Here is a 24,036-nt window from a genome sequence, read left to right on the forward strand (position 1 = left end):
GCGAAAATGTGAAAAATGGTCGTTTTTAAGACAACAATTACGGCCCCTGTGACCTTGAACTTGAAGTGAGGTCAAGTTGCCGCACATGTTTTTTGAGATCTTGTAACCATACACCATCAGGCCACATCAGGTGTTGATAGACTTAATAGTGTCCAAGAAATATACAACGTTAAAGTTTTACGGACGGACGGACGGACGGACGACTTGGGTGAGTACATAGACTCACTTTTGCTTCGCATGTGAGTCAAAAATTGACTATATTCTATACAAGAAACACTTAACAAGGGTAAAAGGAGAAACAGAATCCGTTAGTCGCCTCTTACGACATGCTGGGGAGCATCGGGTAAATTCTTCCCCCTAACCCGCGGGGGGTAAAGGAGCATATGATACCTTACAATGGAAGAAATTGAAGAGAAGGGAGGGGAGTGAACAAATGGCAACCTTTCAGTATGTGGATCCACCACATCATAGACTAACCTGGAAATGCATCAACATGTTTCACACACAATATTATGCTGCTTCTTGTGCATTACTATTTATCATAAATTGGTTTCATAAACACTGAACTCTCAGCAAACATGAGTTTGATTAATGTCCACTGAAAACCAAACAAACTATGGGGTCAAACAAAACTCACCTTTAATGGTATGCCAGTTGCCGTCACATAGGCTGTTCTTGGCAAGCATTGGGAAGATGGCGGTTATAGCTCCCGCACCATTGTCTGTGGTAAATATCACCTGCACACACACAAACCCAGCACAAAATAAACAATCTGTGAATTCATGCAATGGCTACCATTCTCACTTGGGGGGGGGGGGGGGGGGGGGGGGGGACATAAAAAAGATTACACAAAAAAATTATAGTGTTGGGTTGGTGGTTTTTTGTTTTTTTTACACAAGAGCAATTAAGAATCTTTCTTTCTTTCTTTCTTTATTTGGCGTTTAACGTCGTTTTCAACCATTCAAGGTTATATCGCGACGTGGAAAGGGGGGAGATGGGATAGGGGAAAGGGGGGAGATGGGATAGAGCCACTTGTTAATTGTTTCTTGTTCACAAAAGCACTAATCAAAAAATTGCTCCAGGGGCTTGCAACATAAGCAATTAAGAATGCCACATGAACCTGTAAGTTGTGAATACAAAATATATCAAATTAAATATTTGTTCTTTCTTTCTTTATTTGGTGTTTAACGTCGTTTTCAACCACGAAGGTTATATCGCGACGAAAATATTTGTTAAGCCCTTCTGTTCATGTTTAACCCCTTCACTGCCCACCCCGTATGTAATACGTGGTCATTTTCGGTTTGTCGTACGCCCATAACCGAATCTCGTACGTGGGATTTGTGTCAACAACATTTCAGGACATTTCTGAAAACTAAATGGGAGGTAACCACTGTCCAAGTACTTGTAGGGGTTCTAAACACAGTTCTTTCCCATAGACCGTTCGGATAAGTTACTACCACGTGTTGAAAACTGTGTTAGAAATGTAGTTTATAACCGATCTATAGCATTCACAATGGCGGCCGAAAGTCGGACCTCAACTCGTAGCCCTGTTTTCAAGCGATACAGTGTTCTGGAAGCTCTACAAGAAGTGATTTATGGATCACCACACAGAAGAATACTTTTATGGGCTGTAATGTGACTACCTGATGTTTGACACCAGTTTTAGCAGTGTTTTGTGTGGTTTTACGTGCTGCAATGTGTGTGTGTGTAAGTCCGGAAACTGTAATTTTTGACAAAAATGGTCATTATATCAATTTTTACTATAACAATCACAAACAAAGTCCAATGATCATGTCATCCTATAATAGCCAAGGGTATAAGCAAAACACATGCCAAAGATCTAAGAGATATCTCAATAAATGATCGAGCAATGAACAGATTAGTGAACCTACCGAAGAAAGCGAAATTTTGCCCTGGCACACAGCAATACCAAAATGCTGTTATACTGTGGCAGTGAAGGGGTTAATCCACAGACACAGACGCACATTGTTTCTCCTTTCTAATTTATTGTCTCCTCTATTGAATGAACATCCAAATTTCCGTTCATCTAAAAAAAAAAAAAAAAAAAAAAAAATATATATATATATATATTTGTTTAAAAGCCAATCATATCAACCAAACAGCATTTTTGTTGAAATGTTTGTGCACAGTGTCAATTAGACATAATAGTTACAGAGGGATAAAACAGATAAATTACAATTGCGAGAGGTACTTACCTGCCCTTCGACAATCTGCAGCACCAAATAATCCATACGCCCATGTACCGCCAACAGCACTCCGCTCTGTGTCCTTGGCCGCACGTCAATGCTGATGTCAAGGTCACGTCCCACCTTGAAGCGGTCAACTGTAACATTGGACACTTTAGTGACACTTTCAGTATATTGAAGATGAGAACTTTTAGTCTGAACTCTCCATGACATTATAAACAAAAACAAAAAAGTTCAATTTTGGAAAGGCTTAATTCAGGACAGAACAAATCATTCAGAAGAACCTCGACCTAACAGGATAACCAAGAGACACAACAGACAAAAATAAATAAATTATGCTGTGACTTATCTGAGAATGTCCCCAAGATGGTCGTAGCAATGACATCAATGCAAACATTCGGTCCGTATCTGTTTCAGATTTCTATTGAGAACTTTTGAGAAGTATTTAATTTTCTCTCTCTCTTTCACTCTGTGAAAGTTTGTTATAATTTCAGAAGGAAGTCAATGTTGACTTTTAGCTGTTTCTTTCACAACTTTGATCTTTTCCTTTCTTGTTCTCTTCGTTCATGTGCTGAAACTTCCGAGGCTTATACATGTATGACCGTTTTTACCCCGCCATTTAGGCAGCCATACGCCGCTTTGGGGGGATTCTTTTCATTCTAAAACACTCACAGAGTTGCAGGTATCCGCCAGAAGCCTTGAAGAAGGTGCCGAGCTCAAAGGCGTTGGAACATTTCTGGATGTCAATCTCGTTTGATGGTTGGGACAGTGGCAATGTACGCAGCTTCACATCACGGATGCATCCTGGGAAACTCACCCAGCCGTCCTGGTGTCAAGGGGGAAATAATTCCATCAGAAACCATCCATTGCAAAGAAATATAATAATATTCTGTGCCATTTACAATAAAATAATGTTATCAGAAACCATACATGGTGAAGGAATATAATACATGTAATGTATTGTGTAGTTTTTAATCAAATAATTTTATCAGAAACCATCTATAGTGAAGGAGACGCTAATATTCTGTGTAGTTTTCTGTCTCAGGTAAACCTTAGACCTTATTTTACTGCCAAAAGTGTAAAAGTGAGACTGTTCTCTACCGAACGACATCCAAGTCCCAACAAGAGCAAAAATAACAAAGAAGGTCAATAACTAAAAGGTTCTGCATGTCAGTAGTATCTCAACAGTCAACAAGTTCGATGTACATTTAAATATAACTGCTAATGGATTTTAGCTGAGAAAAAAACCTTGTGAGCTGATAGCAACATGCACAATGCTTTCCCACCTAAATCCTTGGAAATTAGAATTTCATGACATGAATGCACCGCTGGATAGCAAAGATGAGTGCCTGCTTGTACAAACGATCATGTGCAGCATCACAGACCTGTCCAAACTTTTACATTTGTCATGACCATCCTACCACTTGGACACATACCAAAGATCACTAGTCTGGCTACACTTTTTGCAGAGTGGAATTTTTTTAATTTTTTTTTTTTTTTTTTTTGGGGTGGGGGGGGGGGGGGGCTTAATGAATTCCTTAGTGACATTTTGTCGATCTATCAATTCAATTCTGCAACAAAATCTCACTCTGCACTGAAAGCAGCCATGTTGTGTTGATTTGTCACCTGTGCCCAAGTAGAAAGATGCTCTAATCACATGTAAAAGCCTGGGTAGAACTGAGGTGGGGTACATGATCGCTTACACGCGACAGAATGAATCGAACATTTTAAGAATAAATTTTCATTTGATTAATATACTTACCCGAATCACATAAAGCATTGACACAGTCTGAGATGCTAAGGTCTGAAAAGCGCTACCCGTCTAAGGGAAGCAACCCCACCACAAAAAAGTGTAAATGGAGCCATGGTAACGACACCAGACCAGGGGAGTTACCTCCCCTTGGTGTGTACTACGTCACTACCGCTCTCCAACACGTGGTCAAGACCATACGGCTTTTAAAGAAACTAAAAACCATAAGCGGGGTTGGTGGAAGGGCAGAAACTATGTGATTCGGGTAAGTATATTAATCAAATGAAAATTTATTCTTAACATTTTCTATTAAATTACATATTCTTACTCCGAATCACATAAAGCAGATAGCTTCAACAAAGCGGTGGGAAAGAAAAATCTAACTCACTCTAAAAAATCCTTGCCAGGAACTGGCCCGCTGCAACCAAGGCAGGCATCCTGACGGACAGCCGCGATGTCTCTCAGGCAAAAGTTGCTAAAGAAACTACAGAGAGCCAGTAAGCTGTGCCAAGCACTTCGTCCAATCTCCTGGTCGTAAAACAGCCAAGGAAGAGACCCAAGCCCGGGATTTAATGAACCCGAGCCGAGTCAAGGGGAATGACAGGCTGCGCCCCTTCCCCCCCCCCCCCCTCCCCTTTCTATTGGAAGGAAATGCCAATGCCCTGAAACGATCAGTGCATAAGATTGTCCGCTCAGTACTGAGTAGGACGAACCAAGGTGACCGTAAGAAAATCATGCCAAAGTATGCAAAACCTTGGGAAGGAGTGAAGCCCGAAAAGGCCTAGGAGATAGAAGTCAGCTCTAGAGAAGAGTGACCGATCTCCACACAATGAGCGAGAGAGACTCCTGAGTACAAGGTACTAGAGTCCAACTCGATGGGAAAAACTCAATAAAGAGCATAAGTGTTCCTAAAGTTCCAAGAACATGAAGAAACACTCACCCTCCAATGCACGCTGTACTGCTTTTCTGCGTTAGAGCCCGTGTCTAACCAAGACAAGACATAGTACAGCAGTCCCTGCAATGTACGGCCCCCGGCGTGAGCGGACACCTGACATGTACGGACACATTTGCTCGGCACGGAGTGTTTTCCTTCTATATTTGCCCCCCCTTAAACGGACACCTGCAAAACGTGGACACGGACACTCATTTTCGGTCCCAACAGCAGGTCATACCTCCAATGTACGGACAGACCATCGTCAAATTTTCACCACAACAAAATCGATAACAGAGCAGTCCGGCTCTTGGTACAAAGATCACAGCCGCAATGGCGTGATGACAGTCACTGATAACTTGAGTGCACGTGTACCCATCAGGAGAGAGGGGGGGGGGGGGGGTAGTTTTGGTCAGGAGTGGAGTACATGCGAAGATCCTCAGCCTTGACCAGTGAGTCGGTTGCCTAATCTATGAACCCTTCAGTTGTCTTGCTTTGTCAAAAGTTACGACACAGTCAACTGGTTTTGCTCTGAGTGAACAGTGCAGCTGGCCTCTCTGGCCACAGCCCCCAACAGTACATGGCTGGAGGGAGTGAGAGAGAGAAAGGGGGGAGGGATGGAGGGTTAGCTGGCTAAACTCTGTGGGGCAGACCTGTTTACCCCCATAAGTGTTTTGGAGTAATGCTCAGCCCCAAAAATAGTAATCCTGGCACAAAAATAGTAATCATCCAGCATTCGTCGCCAATTACAGCGCACATGACAACTGTGTCTGCGAAACGCAATCATGCACATATATCCATCATTCACAAACAAAACACATCAGTCAGTTTTTGTAGTCATCATAATTTCAAAGAAGATCACATCAAAAGCACATGCATCACTGATTCTTTTTCTTTTGCTCGTAGTAGGCCTTTTTCAGGTTGTCAAGCGCTTCTCTACTGTACTTGCGCTTGCCGAATGAGTGAGGGCGAGACTTCACCACTAGAATAAGGCTCTCCAGCGTCTCATCAGACAGACATGATCTCTGGTCAGTCCTGTTCTTTTTCACCCCATTTTGCCATTGAAAAAACCAATGCCAAACATGTGAATTGATAAACAAAAAAACAAAAAAAATTTTTTAGATTTTTTTTAAACTTTTTTTTTATTTATGAAAATCGTAGTCTTGACACGGATAGCGGAATGGCGTATTTTTTGCAGAAAATCGTAATAAATTACGCCAAAATCGTAAGGGTAAACTGGTCTGGTGGGGTGTCCGGTGTCACTGCATGTCAGCAGGAAGAGCATTGGAGAGAAATAGAGAGGTGTACTCTTCCACACAATTTCCAAGCATCAGTTGTCACGGCTTGGGTAGGCATTAGTGAGGGAGAGTGGGAGCTGTGTTATGTACAGTGTATTTCCGACTGAAGAGTGAAAAGTCACTGCCATGCCACATGATCGGCATGCAGTCAATAAAGCCAGATGAGAAAAAAATAAATTACATGATTATGACATGCAGCTCTATCTGCTGCTATTTATTCAAACTGGTTTTCAAGCTTATTCTTGCAAAGCATCTGCACAGGCTCCTCTGTGCTGTGTTTGTGTGGCTGCTTTCGTATGTCAGTGCATGGTGAGTGTGTTCACTGCCTTGAGGATTTATTTTATCTCTTCTTTTCAACACTCTTTATACAAATCCTTTTTACAGAACGTTTAAAGAAGTATTAGGAGTTTATTGTTTTTGTTTAGTAGCCACAAGAAGTGATTAGCATAGACTCAATCCTGTTGTTTGTGTGTCTCTGTGTGAGTGTATGGGGGAGGGGGTGGTGTGGTCACCCCTCCCGTGACCGGACACCTGCAATGTACGGACAGTTTTGCTATGGCCCAAGGGTGTCCGTTCATGAGAGGGACTGCTGTACCCCTGGGTAGTGATGCCAAAGAAAGAACATGGCTGCGATCTTTGACATCGTTACCCTTCGAGCATGCTTGAGAAGGGTTCCGTAAACAGCAGTCTTGCTGCCTTCAAAATAGATGGTCGGAGGAACTGGAAAACCAGAACCACCCGACAGCAGAACCCTCAACTGCTTCGTGCCTCAGTAGGCAAGAAGGTAGCAGGTAGCCGCTTGCACCAACAGAGTGGTCGGCGTAACCGTATAACAGAAAAACCCACCTGACCGCCAGTTATCCTCTACTAGTCCATGCGAAAGCAGAGAGAGATAGTACGAGGAAGCAGCGACTTCCGGTTGTGCGTAGGTAACCGGAAGTGCGGAAATCACGGTGGCCAAAGCCTGTTGTGACTGGTGACCCTGAACAAAAAAGGCTGAAAGCCATAGTGCCCGCAGGTCAGTCTGCTTGTGGGTAATTGAATGTGAATCAAAAGCCCAAAACAGAAAACAAGACTGATAGGCATAACTGGAAAACCGGGAAGCCAACCTGTCATAAGCCTCCCGAGACAAAGTGTTCTCGGGAAAAAACTGGAAGTTACTTGCACGGCCAAATCAAGTGCCTTCCTGAGTTTGGCCAAAAAAACAGAACGCGTCTGTCTACCTCTGAAAGACTGAGGGTCAGACGCGGAGACCGACGGGCAAACGCCGTAGTCATAGTTGCCTGTGGTAGAAGGGTGACCGGAAAAAGGAAACCCAACCTAACGGAAGTCGTCCTGACTCACCTCATGCTTAGGATGAGGGTGAAGAGAGGAAGAGTCGAAAACCAAAGTCACAAGAACCGAAAGTGCCATAGTCGACACAGCGAACAGGCAGGAGACTATTGCACAGGCTAAGGCTGAAAACCGTGATGCCCAAAGGACAGCCATTGTTCCGAAGTACCCACAGTACGCAGGTAAACTTAAGGAACAAAAGTTTCGGCTGACGATTAAGATGCTGGGCTATGAGCCCACAGCAAAGAAACCGGAACATTAGCTAACCCTCTGCCAAAAGGAGAGGGCTAGCCAAAACCTGAGAGAGGTGGCAAGCCACAGAGGATGACTCCTCAACCCGGAAATAGGAGAGTTCCTCCTTAACAATCCGGCACTAAGCCAACCGTGCCGGTCCAGGTGCTTATGGCAAAAAGGGAAAAACGGGGTAACCTGAAGACAGAAACCCACCCAAACGGAAATCGTCCTGCCTCATCTCCTGCATAGGGTGAGAATGAAGGAAACCATTGTCGAAGTCCGAAGCCACAAGAACAGGGAATGCAAAAAATCCACACCGCCGACAGGTGGAATGGCTGTTGCACAGGCTGAGGCTAAAAGCCTGGGTGCCCTTAGGTCAGCCGTTGTTCCAAAAACCCCGACATACGTAACCCTCAGTGAGAGGAACAACCTTTCCGGTTAAACCGAAGTGCGACAGAAGAAGCAGCTCGTGGCTGAAACGACTGTTACACTGACTGAGGCTGGAAGTCAGTCTGTGTTAAGATCGGACTGAAACATAAGAATGTGAAAATATGCATCCGTCAGATCGATCGAAGTCGCCCGACCTCACCACTCCCACAATCCATTGGCTGTACACAGAGACCATCCAATTAGAAAGTGCAGGGAGGGGACCCCCGCCATCACCAAAGTGGAGGGCGGAGGGGGGGGTGAGATCGGGAGCACTTCATTGGGGGGTGAGGCTAGCTGCTAGAGCTGCCCCTCCCCCTGCCTGACACTGATCTTTTCTCGAAACTCGAGAACCAGGCAGAGACTGCCTATTGGCTGCCGGTTTAGCTTGGCCAGAGGCCTGAACCCGCTTCCCCTGAGGAGGATTGCTCTGCTTCAACCCTTGTAGAGGGAAGTCGGAGACCTGCTGATCTCTGTTCGACTGGATCTCTTTTCTTCTTGTATCAAAACCAAATGTTCGAAAAGAGATCCCTCTACCACGGGCAAAGCTCAAAGTATCTCTCTTAGTCTGCTCAGTGAACTGAGAATGCGAGAGAAACAAGTCCCTCCGACACATGACTGTATGAGCGTAGTGCCTCATTTGCTCTTCATTCACCCTAGCAAAGCACTCTGATGATCATCTCCGAGATAGAGGCAAGTTCCAAAAGTTGACGTCCAATTTCCTCCAAAGCAACAAGGGTGTGGTCTGGGAACACAACACCCAAGTCCCTCTAAAACTGCTTCGCCAGCAGAGGAAGAAGTTCCTGTGTCACCGGTAAAGGTGTACGCGGAAGAGCAAAGGACGACAACAAGTTCCGACCCGGCTTCGGCAAGGTGAACTTCTAATGACAAGAAGGAACAAAAGTCGAAGCCTGTGTAGCCGAAGCCAGCCAAGGCTGAGCGTGTTCCGGAACTGAACCGTGAAGAACGAGCAGCGGAACCGGAACACTGGGGATACCACTTCCGGGAGGAGATGGTCTAGCCAAAACCTGCGAAAGGTGGTACCCACCGAAGGTGACTCTCGAACCGGAAGTAGGAATCCTTTTCCTTCGCGGAACGAAGTCCGACATCGCCGACGGAGCAACCAAAGCGGAAGCCGCCGAAGCCGATGTACCCTCCGGGAAGTATCTGGAAGTAACCTCCGCCGCAGCTTCGAGAGCAGCCAAGAGCTTCGACGGAAATCCAGAACATGTCTGATCGCTGGCTAAAGACTGTGCATCAGAATAGTCAAGCGACGGACACGGACCGAAGTCACAGTTGCTGGTGGTAGACTGATGAACGGGATGACCGGAAACCCGTCCACCCGGAAACCGTCCTGACTCATCCCCTACTGTATGAGGGTAAGAGAGTAAGCGGAGGGAACGTCCGAAGCCACCGGAACTGAATAGGCAGTAGCCGCAACCCTGACGGGAGGAGTGACGACTGCCCCGGCCGAGGCTGAACGCCTGAATGCCCGTAGGCCAGCCGCTGTTCCTCACTCACCGACATCTGGGACAGGCTGATCTTTCTTAACCCAGTGTGGGATTTTCAGTGGGGCGACCACCCCCAACCCAGCGCGTCCCCGGGTGGCGGATAGGGGAACGGTCTTCAGATATGGAGATCAGCCGCTTGCGGCCGCGGACCAAACTGGCTCCGGGTGGGATCCCGGCAAATCCTCCCCCCTGTGCTCTCAGGGTAGGACGTACGGGCCATGAGCTAAGGGTGAGGTAACCCCGACAGAAAACCCCGAATGCTGAAGACGGAGGACCCGGGCCGCACGGCGCATTCTAACAAACCACGGGTACACGCACTTACGCAAATGATGACACAATCAACCAGCACAGATGGAAATGGCGCTCGCCCATTGAGGACCCCCCAGGGTGGAGCAGCGTCGGGTCCCATGCCTCAAAGGGACCCAGCCCCAACTACTGGAGGTCCCTCCCGTCCGTCTTGTCACGCCAGGGGACGCGGGAGGAAAGTGACTGGCACCACCACAACCAGGAAGAAACCCAGTCAGCAGCGACCTTTTCAGGTCATGCACTGGAACGCAGAAAGTATCCTGAACAAGAAGACAGAGTTGGAGCATATCCTGCATGAGAAGAACATCAACATCTGCTGTATTCAGGAGACGCACCTGACACCACAAAAGTCCTTCAAAGTGAGAGGCTACCAATGCCTTAGGTCCGACAGAACAGACCGAAGCAAAGGAGGAATCCTGACCCTCATCAGGAACAACATCAATGCCTGTTTGATAGAAACGCACATGGAGGACTCCGAATATCAGGTGATTCGAATCCAGACGAAGACATCAGAATTCCATCTTGTCAACTTCTACTGCCCCAATGATAGACACCTCGCCCTTGACACGATCCCCGCAAAGGCCTCCAACTTCATCGTGGTGGGTGACTTCAACAGTCATTCACAGAGTTGGGGATATGACCACCTGGATCGGAGAGGAGAAGAGGTGGAGAACTGGCAGGACGACAAAGGTCTCATCCTTTTGAACAGTCCCTTTGACTGCCCTACATTCTACTCCAGAAGATGGCACACTACATCAACTCCTGACCTAGCCTTCTGCACGGAAGACATGCACCAGCTAACCAGCAGAGAGGTCGGAGAACAGCTAGGTGGAAGTGACCATCGGCCAGTCTTTTTGACCCTGGGCATGGAGTCCTGCACTGAAGCTTCCTTCCCACGGTGGAACTACAAAAGAGCGAACTGGTTCCTCTTTAGACACCGCACCAGCGAACTCACCAAAGACATCAGAGTCGAGGGTCGAGACATCAACATGGTGGCGAAGGACTTCAACATGAGCATCCTCAGAGCAGCGCGTGAGTCCATTCCCAGGGGTGCCAGGAGAGACTATAAGCCCTACTGGAGCAATGAATTGCAGGAACTGGATGATGATCTGGCAGACGCCAGAAGGGAAGCAGAAGTCAACCCGTCACAAAACAACAACATCCGCCTCCAGGAAGCCAAAGCCAAATTTCTCAAAAAGAAGCTACAGGCAAGACGGAGAAGCTGGCAAGAGAAAACAAGCTCTCTGAACCTTGAGAAGGATGGCAGAAAGCTCTGGAGGCTCACCAAGCAGTTGAATGATGAGAACACCAGCAGAGGAAAGATCACATTAGAAGAGAACGGGAAGGTGCTAACTGGAAAGCATGCTGCCAACCAATTTGCTGAAAGCTATGCAGCTGAGAGCAACCTCCATGTTAGCCCCGAGAAACAGAGAGAAGCAAGAAGAGAGAAAAGAGAGAGACCTGCCAGACAGTCGACAGTGGACGCCATGAGTCAACCACTCACACTCCACGAGCTGCACTCAGCTCTGAAAAAGTCAAAGGCAAAGAAGTCCCCTGGCCCAGACGGCATCACCAACGAGATGCTAACCCACCTTGGTAGTGCAGCAGAGAACAAGCTACTCGAGGTCTTCAACAGCAGCTGGCAAGAAGGATCGCTACCACAACTCTGGCGAGAAGCGATCATGATCCCCATCTTAAAAAAAGGGAAGGATCCAAAGAAGGCCACCAGCTATCGCCCAATCAGCCTCACCAGCTGTGTTGTGAAGACCTTGGAGAGAATTGTGAACGAGCGCCTCAGGTGGTACCTGGAATCCAGGAACCTCCTCGCCCCTGAACAAGCTGGATTCCGACAGTTCCGCAGCACTGAAGATCAGGTCACTTACCTAGCGCAAGAAGTTGAAGATGCCTTTCAGGAACAGAAGCCGGTCTTCGTCACCTGGATAGATCTTCAGAAGGCCTTTGACAAGGTCTGGAAAGATGGACTCCTTGTAAAACTGCTGAGGAAAGGCGTGTCCAGCAACATGTACCAGTGGATTCGCTCTTACCTCTATAACCGCAGGGCAAGAGTTAACGTCGACCAGACCAAAAGCAAGAAGTTCCTCCTTCGTCATGGCGTCCCTCAGGGCGGAGTCCTCTCCCCCACACTCTTCCTTCTCTTCATCGACGATCTGGTGTCTGAGATGCCCAAGGGGATCAAAGCTGCTCTCTACGCAGACGACCTTGTGATCTGGTGCAAGGAGGAGCACGCAAGTACTGCCACCTACAGAATGCAGCAAGCGGCAGATAGGCTGAACGCATGGGCAGAAGATTGGTGCGTCTCCATCAACAAGGAGAAATCCTCCACCACCCTATTCACACTGTCGCCAAAGCAGAAAGCCGGAACCATTAGGCTTGGTGGAACTCCTCTGAGAGAGGATGAAGAAGCAACGTACCTTGGTGTCACCTTTGATAGACGGCAGACCTGGAAACCACACATTGCACAGGCAGAGACGAAGGCCCGGCGCAAGCTAGCCATACTCAGGAAGCTGGCAGGTACCACCTGGGGAGCGAACGAGAAGATACTGAAGACAGTATACCAGGGAACAATCAGACCCCACCTCGAGTACGGCTCCACAGCGTGGTCAACCTCAGCCAAGACAAACCTGCAGACCCTTGACCGTGTGCAAAACCAGGCCCTCCGACTCATCACCGGTGCAATGAAATCCACGCCCATCAAGGAAATGGAGAAGCTTACCACCATCCAACCCCTCTGTCAGAGAAGAGAAGCCAAGACTATGGTACAGGCCGAGAAGCTCAAGTGCCTACCCGACCACCCCATGAAGCACAGACTGAGCAACCTCACCAAGAACCGGCTTAAACGGAGCAGTTTTGTACACGAGAGCAAGAGACTTTCTCGACAGTACAGGGAAGTCCTTCCACAGAACACTCTACCTCTGACTCAAGAAGAAGAGGAAACCCCCAAGGCAACAGAGAAACCAGGCATCCAGATCTGCACCAGTGTTCCACATGTTACCTCAGGAGAAGATCAGAATGACACAGCTCGACAGGCACTCACCTTAGCCCTGATCGACGAACAGTACCCAAAAGAGGCGTGGATCCATGTATACACCGATGGATCAGCAACTAACGCCGTGCTCAATGGAGGTGCAGGCATTCTCATCCAGTTCCCTGGGGGACATACAGCTACATCCAGCGTTGCCACTGGCAAACACTGCACAAACTATAAAGCAGAAGCAGAAGCTCTCATGCAGGCCGCCTCCTTCGTTCAGGACTCCGCAGACTCTTGCTACCAAGTTGTCTTCCTCTCGGACGCCCTTTCAGTCCTTCAGGCCCTAGAGAACGACAAACTCCCACAGCTGGCCAAAGCATTACAGATGGTCAGACAAACCAGAAGAGTTGTCCTCCAGTGGATACCAGCACACTGTGGGATACCAGGAAATGAAAGGGCAGATGAGCTGGCAAAAGAAGGAGCCGTGGAAGACCAACCTGAAAACAGTGTCAGCTTTAGTGAGCAGAAGACAATCATCAAGGCATTGATGAGGCCAAGGACAAACAGAGATGACTACCACACAATGTCCAGAGAGCAGCAAGTCAACCTCATCAGGCTGCGTACTGGCCACAACAGGCTCAATGCTCACATGAACCGAAAGTTCAAGCTGGCGCCATCACCAACCTGTGCCTGCGGTCAAGAGGACCAAACAGCGGAACACATCTTACAGCGATGTCCCTTACTAGATGAGGAACGAAAAGAAGTGTGGCCGTCACCAACTCCCTTGCAGACCAAACTATACGGCAGTCGACAGGAGTTGGAGAAAACGACAACATTTATCACCAGTGCTGGACTGATTGTGTAACCTCTGCGAACGCCAAGAAGAAGAAGAAGAAGACTCACCGACATCCGAGAGGAAGCATCAGGAAGAGGAACAGTGTATCCGGAAAGAGCCGGAAATACAACAGACGAAGCCGCACAATGCGGAAGCGAAGGTTGCGTGGACTGGGGCCAGAAGCCCGAACGCCCGTAGGCCAGTCCTCGGTCAACTCCAGTCAAGACCTCTACGTGTACTTGTGCGGGAGGACCTATGCTTCCGCTGTTCCTCACTCACCGACATCCGAGAGGAAGCGTCAGGAAGAGGAACAATGTATCCGGCAGAGCCAAAAATACAACAGACGAAGCCGCACAATGCAGAAGCGAAGGTTTGCATGGACTGGGGCCGGAAGCCCGAACGCCCGTAGGCCAGTCCTCGGTCAACTCCGGCCAAGACCTCTACGTATACTTACGCGGGAGGACCTATGCTCTGAAATGCCTATGCCCGCGATGTGGCAAGGGGGAGTCAGAACAGAAGTTTGCAGGTTGTGATCCTGCACCAAGGAACGGTTTCCCAGAAGGGAGCGTCCGGTAGCATTACGTGCTTCGTCCGAAACAACAACACGTACAGGAGGTTTGGTGGATGAAGTCGAAGATTAGGTTTAACCTTACCAAGACATCAGCCTTGCCACGTTTTTATCACTGTCAGCCATGCTGACCAACAAAAATGGCGGCCAAACAATACAGTTACTGAAAAATTACAAGTCCAAAAATGGGCGAAAAGTCAGCAACTACAACAAAATTCCTGTCAAAATAATGACTAAAAGGGAACGAGCTCACCAACTAACGAAGCAGAAGACAAGTAAGACGGGTATGTGGCCGGTGGGTGTCATAAGCAAACACCAGACAGAACAGCCACGAGAGCGCCGAAAATCAACAACCTTCTCCTCAGAGCTGAAAAAGTCGTATGATCTTGACCACGTGTTGGGGAGCGGTAGTGATGTAGTACACACCAAGGGGAGGTAACTCCCCTGGTCTGGTGTCGTTACCATGGCTCCATTTACACTTTTTTGTGGTGGGGTTGCTTCCCTTAGACGGGTAGCGCTTTTCAGACCTTAGCATCTCAGACTGTGTCAATGCTTTATGTGATTCGGAGTAAGAATATGTAATTTAATCTCAATAATGCAACTCCATGAGAGACTGATCTTACAGTTAAGAAGAAAACGTCTGTTTATTAAATGCACAAAGGAGTGGTGCTGAATTACAAACTTAACACACCAATAACTGTTGATCAAATAAGCTTTCATGGTTAGAAGCGTTAATTAGCGGCAACATCAGTAAGCTGAAAAGCACAGTTTTATACTGCTGACAGGCCCCAGAATCGCACCAAACCATCTTCATATCAACAAACGCAATGGTGAGTCTGAGTAAACTACATCATTTACCTGCAAAATAAGGCATAGCTTAAATGTGGAAATTCACTCATTACAACTACACTTTCAGCTATCCCGTCTTCAACAAGTTGCTGTTAATTTCAAATATTTTATAGTGCTCAGTAGGAAACATAATGTTCCTCACAGATGTTTCCACGAGAAAATATAACATATTCATTCCAGCATTCCACTTCCAGTACCAATAAAAAGGCTTGTCAATTTACAGGGACCGATATGTCCAGCATTTACCATTCCAGTATAAGTGACTTCAAATTTGTGTTTGTTATTATGCCCCCTTCTTCCTTCCCCCCCCCCCCCCCCCCCCCATCCCCCACATGGGTAGCTTCACACCATATATTAGACTGAGATAAGCTGCAAGAAATCTGGTAAAAAACGCATTGTTGCAAGCAATAATATAGCCACAGTGACAAATTGCATTTACAAGGTGTGGTTTGTTAGTAGCTTATGAGTACATTATAGATGTCAAAATGTTACATGAGCATGCTTGAATACCATGGAACCCCCCATTTAAAACCTGCTTTTTCAGATTTTCTCTTCATAAAATCTCCAATTTTACCTCCATTTTAAAACTCACTCCCTTACACCGACAGAGTTGTTTCCCAAACATCCATTTCTAAAAAATGTTCCATTTACAATTGATCAGGAGCTTTTCTTTAACTCTACTGCCACTTTTCTACATGCATGTTCACATAACTGTTCAAATCTCCTACACTTCTACTGTCTTTGTTTAAAAAAAATTAAAAAAACCCACACAGACAACTAATATCTCTCTCTCTTTATGTCTCTCTCTCTCTCTCTCTCTCTCTCTCTCTCTCTCTCTCTCTCTCTCTCTCTCTCTCTCTCTCTCTCTCTCTCTCTCTCTCTCTCTCTCTCTCTAAGCTATAGTTCTAGGATACCACCATAACCAGCTACAAGTCAGGATAACTGAGGATCTCCAATGTGTAAAAATTGGACAATACCCAGGGAGATTGCTCATGGCGTCAGCAATTTAAACACCAAAACCTCTTTCAAATCACTGAAAACGTTGCAGTCATTTTGGCACATTTGCCAAACTTTTGTCAAGTTAGGGGAAAGATGATGTTTGAGACTGCCTTAAATGTATGAAAATTGCTGAAACTTTAATAGCCATTTTGGCAAGTTTGCTCAAGATAAAAATCCCAGCAGCATTTCCTGATACCATCAACTTTCTTTTTTGTCTGATATCTTGGTATGACATATACTCACCAAACCATACCAAAACTCCTAGGGATAAACAAGCATTCTGTTAAAACGGCAGCAGTACTATGCACTAACTACACAAGAAAAGCAAATCATCGTTATCCTAGAATTCTGGCGTAGCTCGATCGATTCTTGGCAATTTTGATGTTTTTGTGCAATAGACAAAGTAAATCATTCTTAATGAGAAACTCCAAAATACGATGGACAATACTTGATATGACATTCTTTTATTTTTCTATCCATACCAGGTACAAATATAAACACTATTTCATTATAAAAATAATCAGTTTTGGCCTTCTGCTAAAAAGCTGTCTAACATGAGTTATGCAAAAATGTCAAAATGCTCAAAACATACCAGAGTTAAATTTGGAGAGATTGCTCACTCTGCCTTTGGTATTACTGTGGAATTTGAAACCTAAAAGCCTGCTATAACATACTTTCATCATGTCCAATTTTTGGCACCCTTCACTAATGTGACCGAGACGACTGATGATGCTTTTTTAATCACATAAATCATTAGGTGTCCAAGACAGTTTCACATTTAGGCTTGAGTGAGGGATTTCTCTTTCACAGTATCTCTGAACACATCTGAAAATCCCCCAACCATGGTAGTTTGACAACAGAAATGTTCAGAAGAAAATTAGCAGCCACAGGTTTAGTATTAGACACACATCAACGTGTTAAACCTGGAGAAAGGTATACAGGAAAGAAATCACACACAAAAATTGCTTTAATACAGAATACATTAGTGCTACCTACAAAGTAGCAAGAAGAGCAACTAAAGATGGAATTCACAGAAACAGGAAACTACATTTACACATCCCAGCATACATAAAGATACAGAAAAGGATGATGTTGTTAAACCAAGGCAAATTACTAGCCTGACAGAAGGTGAATAGACTTGAGTATTGTACAAATAAAGCGCTAGCTACACACAAAGATGCAACAAACGATTCAAGTCAGAACAAGTTTTTTCAAACCATGCTCAGATCATGAAATTGAAGAAAAAAAAGAAGAAAAAGCCTCAGAGCATCCCCGTCGGGTTTGTATGTGTTGTGGGAGAGGGACCTTTTCTTGCAAAACCTCCGAAAAACAAAGGATGGACCAATCACTAGCGAGAGGTCTGTCGGAAACACGTCCATCCTTTGTTTGTCGGATTGCAAGAAAAGGTCACTCTTCCACAGCATCTGGACTTGTGATCGAGAGGTCGCTGGTTCGAATCCGGGCCGGGATGGACACGGGTCAACTTTATGTGCAGACCCAGAGACGGTATCCATCTCCCACCCCCGTGTCACCACAATGGCACGTTAAAGATCTTGGTCATTCTACCATAAGTGCAGATGGCTGATACCACCTAAACACGCATACATCAAAAAGCCGTGAGGGCGTAAAACTCGAATCGTATAAACCAATTCATGTCCAATATAGGCAATTAAGACCTGACGGACAATAAGCCCCTTAAAATTTACTTTTTACTTTTTACACCTACAAACCCGAAAGAGTTATTTCCAAAAATCATCTATTTTGACTACCCATGCCATTCAAACTTTCTGTAAAAGAGACCGTTGTTTAAATGCTTAACAGCGATAAACTACCATCAAGGAAACTTACCCCGACGTTGCCCAGCGATTTATTCTTGGCCAACTCGGATAATCCACCGACAAAGTAGGGGGCGTTGACATTGATGGATCGTGTGGATCCGAGGGACTTGGCACGCCCGATGAGGTCTCCATCTACCATCAGCGTACCTGAACGCTGCTGTCGACCAAACGACACCTGAGGGAAAAAAGAAGAGTAAGGATGACTCAAGTTTCACAGCAATTTGCAGATTTGTTTCATTTGTAGCCTCAGATTTGTTTTATTTGTAGCCCTCAGATTTGTTTCAATTTGTTTAATTTTTAGCCCTCAGATTTGTTTCAATTGTAACCCTACTGTGCACAATGAAAGGCACGGTATTCAAGCAGAATAGTTTATTTTGACCTTGTCGATTTTTCTTCACCTAAAAATGATGTTCTATCTATATATGTGGATGAATATAAATAGTAACATTTCCCTGTCTTTTAATGCAGACTTTTGGCTATCATAACATATTTCATGTGATGTAAATATTTATGCAGGTTCAAATTCTTGCTGGCGTGGGCTTAACATTTTTTGTAACAACATGTTCGCAACTAGAGTTTCCGCATTTTCTGATCGAACTGAAGAATTACTGCTGTTTGGGTGAGGTAATTTTTTCTAACTAAGTTACTACTGTAACTCAAACAATAATTTTTTTCCACAACACTTACTTCGTGCCATGTGTCATCATTGTAGGTGGCGCTACTGACGATTTTGGCAGCCCCACTGCCGCAGTTGAAACCAAAGTGCAGCTGCCCATCTACCATGTAGAGACCCAGGAAGTCGATGTGTTTGGTATCCGCCACATAGAACAACAAGCCATTCTGCCCCGACGTCTTGAAACTCAGGGTAAACTGGGACCTGGAAAAAGAAGGTCAAACAACAGATTGTGAGTGTGAAACTGACAGTAACTTGGCAGGGCTGAAAATCTCAAACTAACTGAGTGGGATATTGTTTTGACGTAAGAAACTATTAGCCAGTTTCCTTTTACACATAAATAAAAGATCAACAGAGGTAAATCGATGAGACAGTTTCAAAATACATATTACGTTAACCATGCTTAAACGATAAACAGAGGTAAATCGATGAAACAGTTTGAAAATCGAAAATTTTAAAAATAAGATTTGTTTGTTTATTTGTTGCTTAACGTCCAGCCGACTACGCAGAGCCATATCAGGACGAGGAAGGGGGGGATGAAGGGGGCCACTTGTCAAGCGATTCCTGTTTACAAATCCACTAACCCATTACTTGTGTCCCAGCAGGCTTTAGTAAAACTAAATTAATACCTACTGGAAGATTACCAGTTTCCAGTATGTTAAAATAGGCTTAACCTATCTACTGCTGGACTTACATCAGAACACTAACAGATTAAACTATACATGAATCGCGAGACAAGCGGCAAGAGAAGAGATTTTTGGAAAAAATACAGGTGAATGAGCAGGAAGGCAGAAAAAAGAAAAGAATTCATGAAGAAAAAGAGAGCATGACAAAAAAGAGGAACCAAAAATCTACCTAACAGCAAACTAGAAAGCTCCTGCGGTTCCAAAAACAGGAGGGGCCTTTAATTTCATAACCGCAGTGCCCCACTGAGCGAGAGAGACTCCTGAGTACAAGGTACTAGAGTCCAACTCGATGGGAAAAACTCAATAAACAGCATAAGTGTTCCTAAAGTTCCAAGAACAGCCACGAGAGTGCCGAAAATCAACAACCTTCTCCTCAGAGCTAAAAAAGTCGTATGATCTTGACCACGTGTTGGGGAGCGGTAGTGACGTAGTACACACCAAGGGGAGGTAACTCCCCTGGTCTGGTGTCGTTACCATGGCTCCATTTACACTTTTTTTGTGGTGGGGTTGCTTCCCTTAGACGGGTAGCGTTTTTCAGACCTTAGCATCTCAGACTGTGTCAATGCTTTATGTGATTCGGAGTAAGAATATGTAATTTAATACATATTACATTAACCATGCTTTCATACGCATCATCCATGAAGAAGTGATAAGCTGGCATGAGACATTCACAAGAGAGACACAGTTGTCATTCTTTCTGACATGTTCATGTACCACCAAACATTGCCTTCAAATATGCCAACAGTTTTCATCATAAGTCATCTCTTCTGATCTCTGTCTAAACTCGGTTCTGAAATTAAATAGCCCCCCTCCCTCCAAAATAAACACACAACAAAGTAAAGAAAAACCACAATACACAAATCCAAAAACAAATATTGCCAACGTTCCAAAATTCAGAATAACAAGAGGCGAAGCCTTCAAGGCTCACGTAAGAAATCGACAAACAGTAACACAAACTATCACTCCGTCACACATACACATACACACAGTAAGCATAGGTGACACGGTGCAAGAGTGCGAGACACTAGATCTAGATCTGTCTGTCTGTAGCCTACTTACGGGGACACGACTGCCAGATGGCCAGATGGCCAGATCGACACTGCGCTTTCGACAGCGCTTCCTCGCGCAGACACTGGGAAACACGCTGTGCAGATTAACCTGTAGGAAATCTCCTTTGGTATCTTCTTTATCTATTTTTCTGGAGCTACGAAACCGAACAATGTGAAATCGTCTTCTCCGAATCGGCGAACTGCAGCTCGGTGATAACTGTATCTATACCACAATCCTTCACGCGATCTGACCTAACCTTGACCCCTGACCTGGTCTACATACCACACACGACACAAACCAGTCACCTGTTTTTACCCCCCCAAAACTCCCCACCACCCGTTTTCTTTGGATACACACTTTAACTACATACAGTCGAACCCACTTAAAACGAACACGCTTGTTACGAATTTTGACTTATGACGTATTAGTTTTAAGTTCCCAACTGAATACCTCTTTCTTCATGCTTAAAAAAAATGCTTAAAACGAATTCTTTATAACGAATTTATGCTTATAACGAGCACATTTTGGATTCCCAAGCATGCATAATGTCTGTAATTTACTCACGCTTATGACGAAATCTTTAAACTCGTCCCGAGATCGACATATCATGGGAATTTAAGAAGTTTGAATGTGTCAAAAGCGCCGGAATGCAAGTGTTCCGCCATGTTTATCAACGCACATGGACCGGATGTAATCATATTGCAAAGAGTATTTTCCCTTGCGTCGACTGCTTGAACCATCGCTCAACCGATCACTGAATAAAGTTAAACTGATTGTACTGTACTCACAAAACAAATTTAAATTTAGAATCAAAGTGATTGATAGCTCAGACACTGAACATGAATGACTGATATAAGGATCAGCTTTGATCGCGACTGCAGTCAGACAGATCGCCTTCAACGATGGCAGATAAGAAACGAGCGATCTCTCTTGAGAAAAAACTACAAATTTTACGCGACGTGGACATGAAGACTGGTTTAAAATCGAAAATTTTATTGTAAATTTTCATTTAATAAATATACCTACCCGAATCACATGTAGCAGTTGACTCAGTCTAAAGTGCTAGGTCTGAAAAGGCTACCCGTCTAAGGGGAGCAACCCCAACTAAAAAAGTGTAAACGTAGCTATGGTAATGACGACGCACCCAGGGAGTTACCTCCCCTTGTGCGTACCACGTCACTACTGCTACTGACCACGTGACCCCTATCATTCGACTCGAAGAATAACATCTCCAAATCATAAGCGGGGTAGGTGGGAGGGACTACGATATGTGATTCGGGTAGGTATATTTATTAAATGAAAATTTACAATAAAATTTTCGATTAAATTACATATTCCTACTCCGAATCACATGTAGCAGATTAAAACAACAAGGCGGTGGGCAAGAAAAAGTTCAAACTCACTCTCAAATCCTTGTCAAGAGCTGCCCACCTGCCACCATGGCAGGCAAAGCTCTAGCTCCATCCTGGCGGAGAGCCGAGATGTCACGCAGGTAAAAATTCATGAAGACATCCTCGGAACGCCAGTATGCGGTGTGCAGCACCTCCTCCAGTCTTCTTGATCGTAACACGGCCAAGGAGGAGGCCCAAGCTCGCGTCTCGTGAGCACGAGCTGATTCCAGAGGAAGGACAGGCTGTGTCCCCCCTTCATTACGGCGGCTCCACTCGTAAGCATGCTTAATGAGCGCCGACACCCACCGGGCCAGAGTCGTCTTAGTTATATCCTTATGTCTCTCCGTATTGAGAGAAATAAACAAGAGCTTTTGAGCTGCGGATCTAAGAGACTGAGAACGGGCAAGGTAGATGCGAAGGGCTCTAACAGGGCAATTTACTAAGTCTGGATCATTTGGAGCCAGAATAGTGGACAACGGCCTGACATGAACCAAAGGAGAAGCTCGCTCGGGAGCCTGGTTTTTCGCAAGAAACTCAGGTCGAAACCGCAAGGTAACGGACCCATCTGATTCAAAGGAAATGTCGTCCGAATTACCGGAAAGAGCGTGGATCTCGCTGCCCCTTCGTGCCGATGCTAGCAGCAAAAGGAAAAGGGACTTGCGTGTAAGATTCGCAAAACTGGCATCTCTGAGAGGTTCAAAATCCGCTGAACGCAGAAACTCCATGACCAATAAGAGATCCCACTTAGGAACGGGCGTACGCGACTTGACGTCAGAAAGGGAAGCGCCCTTGATGACTCCAGCGATCACGCCACTAACATCTATAGAGCGACCTATCTGGCGTAGGGTCGCCGAGATGGCCGATCTTCTTACTTTCAACGAGGCAGCAGAAGCTCCCTGAGAGGACATGAAAGCAAGATGGTTGGCCACGTGCATCGTGCGGGGCGCCGTAGCATCCAGCCGATGCTCGTGACACCAGGTAACCCAGGCCCTCCAATGTGACTCATAAACGGACGAGGTAGATGCTCTGTGCGAGCGTCCTACCAGGTCCATGGTCAGATCTGATGCCCCTTTGCGCCTCAGAGAAGACCGCACAACCTCCACGCGTGAAGATTCAGCATCTGAGGCTCTGCGTGGAGGCTGCCGGTGTGAGGCTGTACCAGTTCTCCTCGCGTGAGAGCGAGAGGAATGGGAGGGCCCTGGGCGAGTCTCAGCAGGTCCGGGAACCACGGCTGAGACGGCCAAAGAGGAGCGATCAGCAGGAGGGACGGGCCCTCCTGCTCCGCCTTCCTGAGAACTCGCGTGAGCAACTGGAATGGCGGGAACGCGTAAGCCTCCAGGCCTGACCAGGAAATGTCCATCGCGTTCGTCTCCCACGCCTCGGGGTCCGGGAATGGTGAGACGAACACTGGTAGTCTCTTCGAGAACCTGGTGGCAAAAAGGTCCACCTGAGGTTTCTGCACAAGAGACCACAGACGATCCAGCGCTCCGTGAGTGATGGTCCACTCTGTTTGAAGCACTCTGCCGGAGCGGCTGAGCGCGTCCGCCAGAGTGTTCAAGCTTCCGGGCAGGTACCTGGCCGAAAGCCTGATTTGATGCTCTGAACACCAAATCAGGATCTCGCAGGCCCTGGCCGAAAGCGACGGAGACCGCGACCCTCCCTGCTTGTTGATGTAAGCTGCCACTGTCGTGTTGTCTGTAAACAGACGAACATGCTTGGCCTGAAGGGAGGGCCGGAACTTGTCCAGAGCTAGAGCCACAGCTTCTAGCTCCAGCAAGTTGATGTGCTGCATCCTCTGATCTGCCGACCACAGACCTGACGCAGTCAGCTGGTCTGTGTGAGCCCCCCACCCCACCAAGGACGCGTCCGTGAACAGGTCCAAATCTGGGGCAGGAAGGGCTATCGGCACGCCCCTGCTCACCCACTCCGTGTCCAGCCACGGAAGGGTAGCGGATTGGAACCATCCCTGGAGAGGGATGAGGGCATTCCAATCCACCGTGGGAGAGTCCACGAACGGTTTCAGCGCCAGCTGAAAGGGCCGTTTGTGGACCCTCCCCAAGGGGACCAGGAGAGCCATGGACTCCATCTGCCCTAAGATGGAGGCCAAAGTCCGCAGGGAGGCCCTCGGGAGAGGCAAAGTGGAGCGTATGCACGCTTGGAGCT

The 24,036-nt window shown here is 46.3% G+C and overlaps 1 protein-coding gene across 2 annotated transcripts in view; it reads right to left on the minus strand.

Moving 5' to 3' along the window:
* LOC138967179 (laminin subunit alpha-like) overlaps nucleotides 1-24,036 on the minus strand; it is a 168,539-nt gene that overhangs the window by 5,979 nt on the left and 138,524 nt on the right. The window contains exons 68-73 of one of the 2 annotated variants that reach the window (XM_070339693.1): nucleotides 18,761-18,950; nucleotides 18,084-18,248; nucleotides 16,479-16,496; nucleotides 2,880-3,033; nucleotides 2,217-2,344; nucleotides 638-737 (exon numbers count right to left, since the gene is read on the minus strand). In XM_070339693.1, the coding sequence (XP_070195794.1) occupies nucleotides 638-737; nucleotides 2,217-2,344; nucleotides 2,880-3,033; nucleotides 16,479-16,496; nucleotides 18,084-18,248; nucleotides 18,761-18,950 (755 nt within the window). The remainder of the gene's footprint in view (nucleotides 1-637; nucleotides 738-2,216; nucleotides 2,345-2,879; nucleotides 3,034-16,478; nucleotides 16,497-18,083; nucleotides 18,249-18,760; nucleotides 18,951-24,036) is intronic. The other variant, XM_070339694.1, reaches the window with a different exon arrangement.

This window comes from Littorina saxatilis, linkage group LG5, assembly GCF_037325665.1.
Source record: "Littorina saxatilis isolate snail1 linkage group LG5, US_GU_Lsax_2.0, whole genome shotgun sequence".
NCBI classification, from domain to species: Eukaryota; Metazoa; Mollusca; class Gastropoda; order Littorinimorpha; family Littorinidae; genus Littorina; species Littorina saxatilis.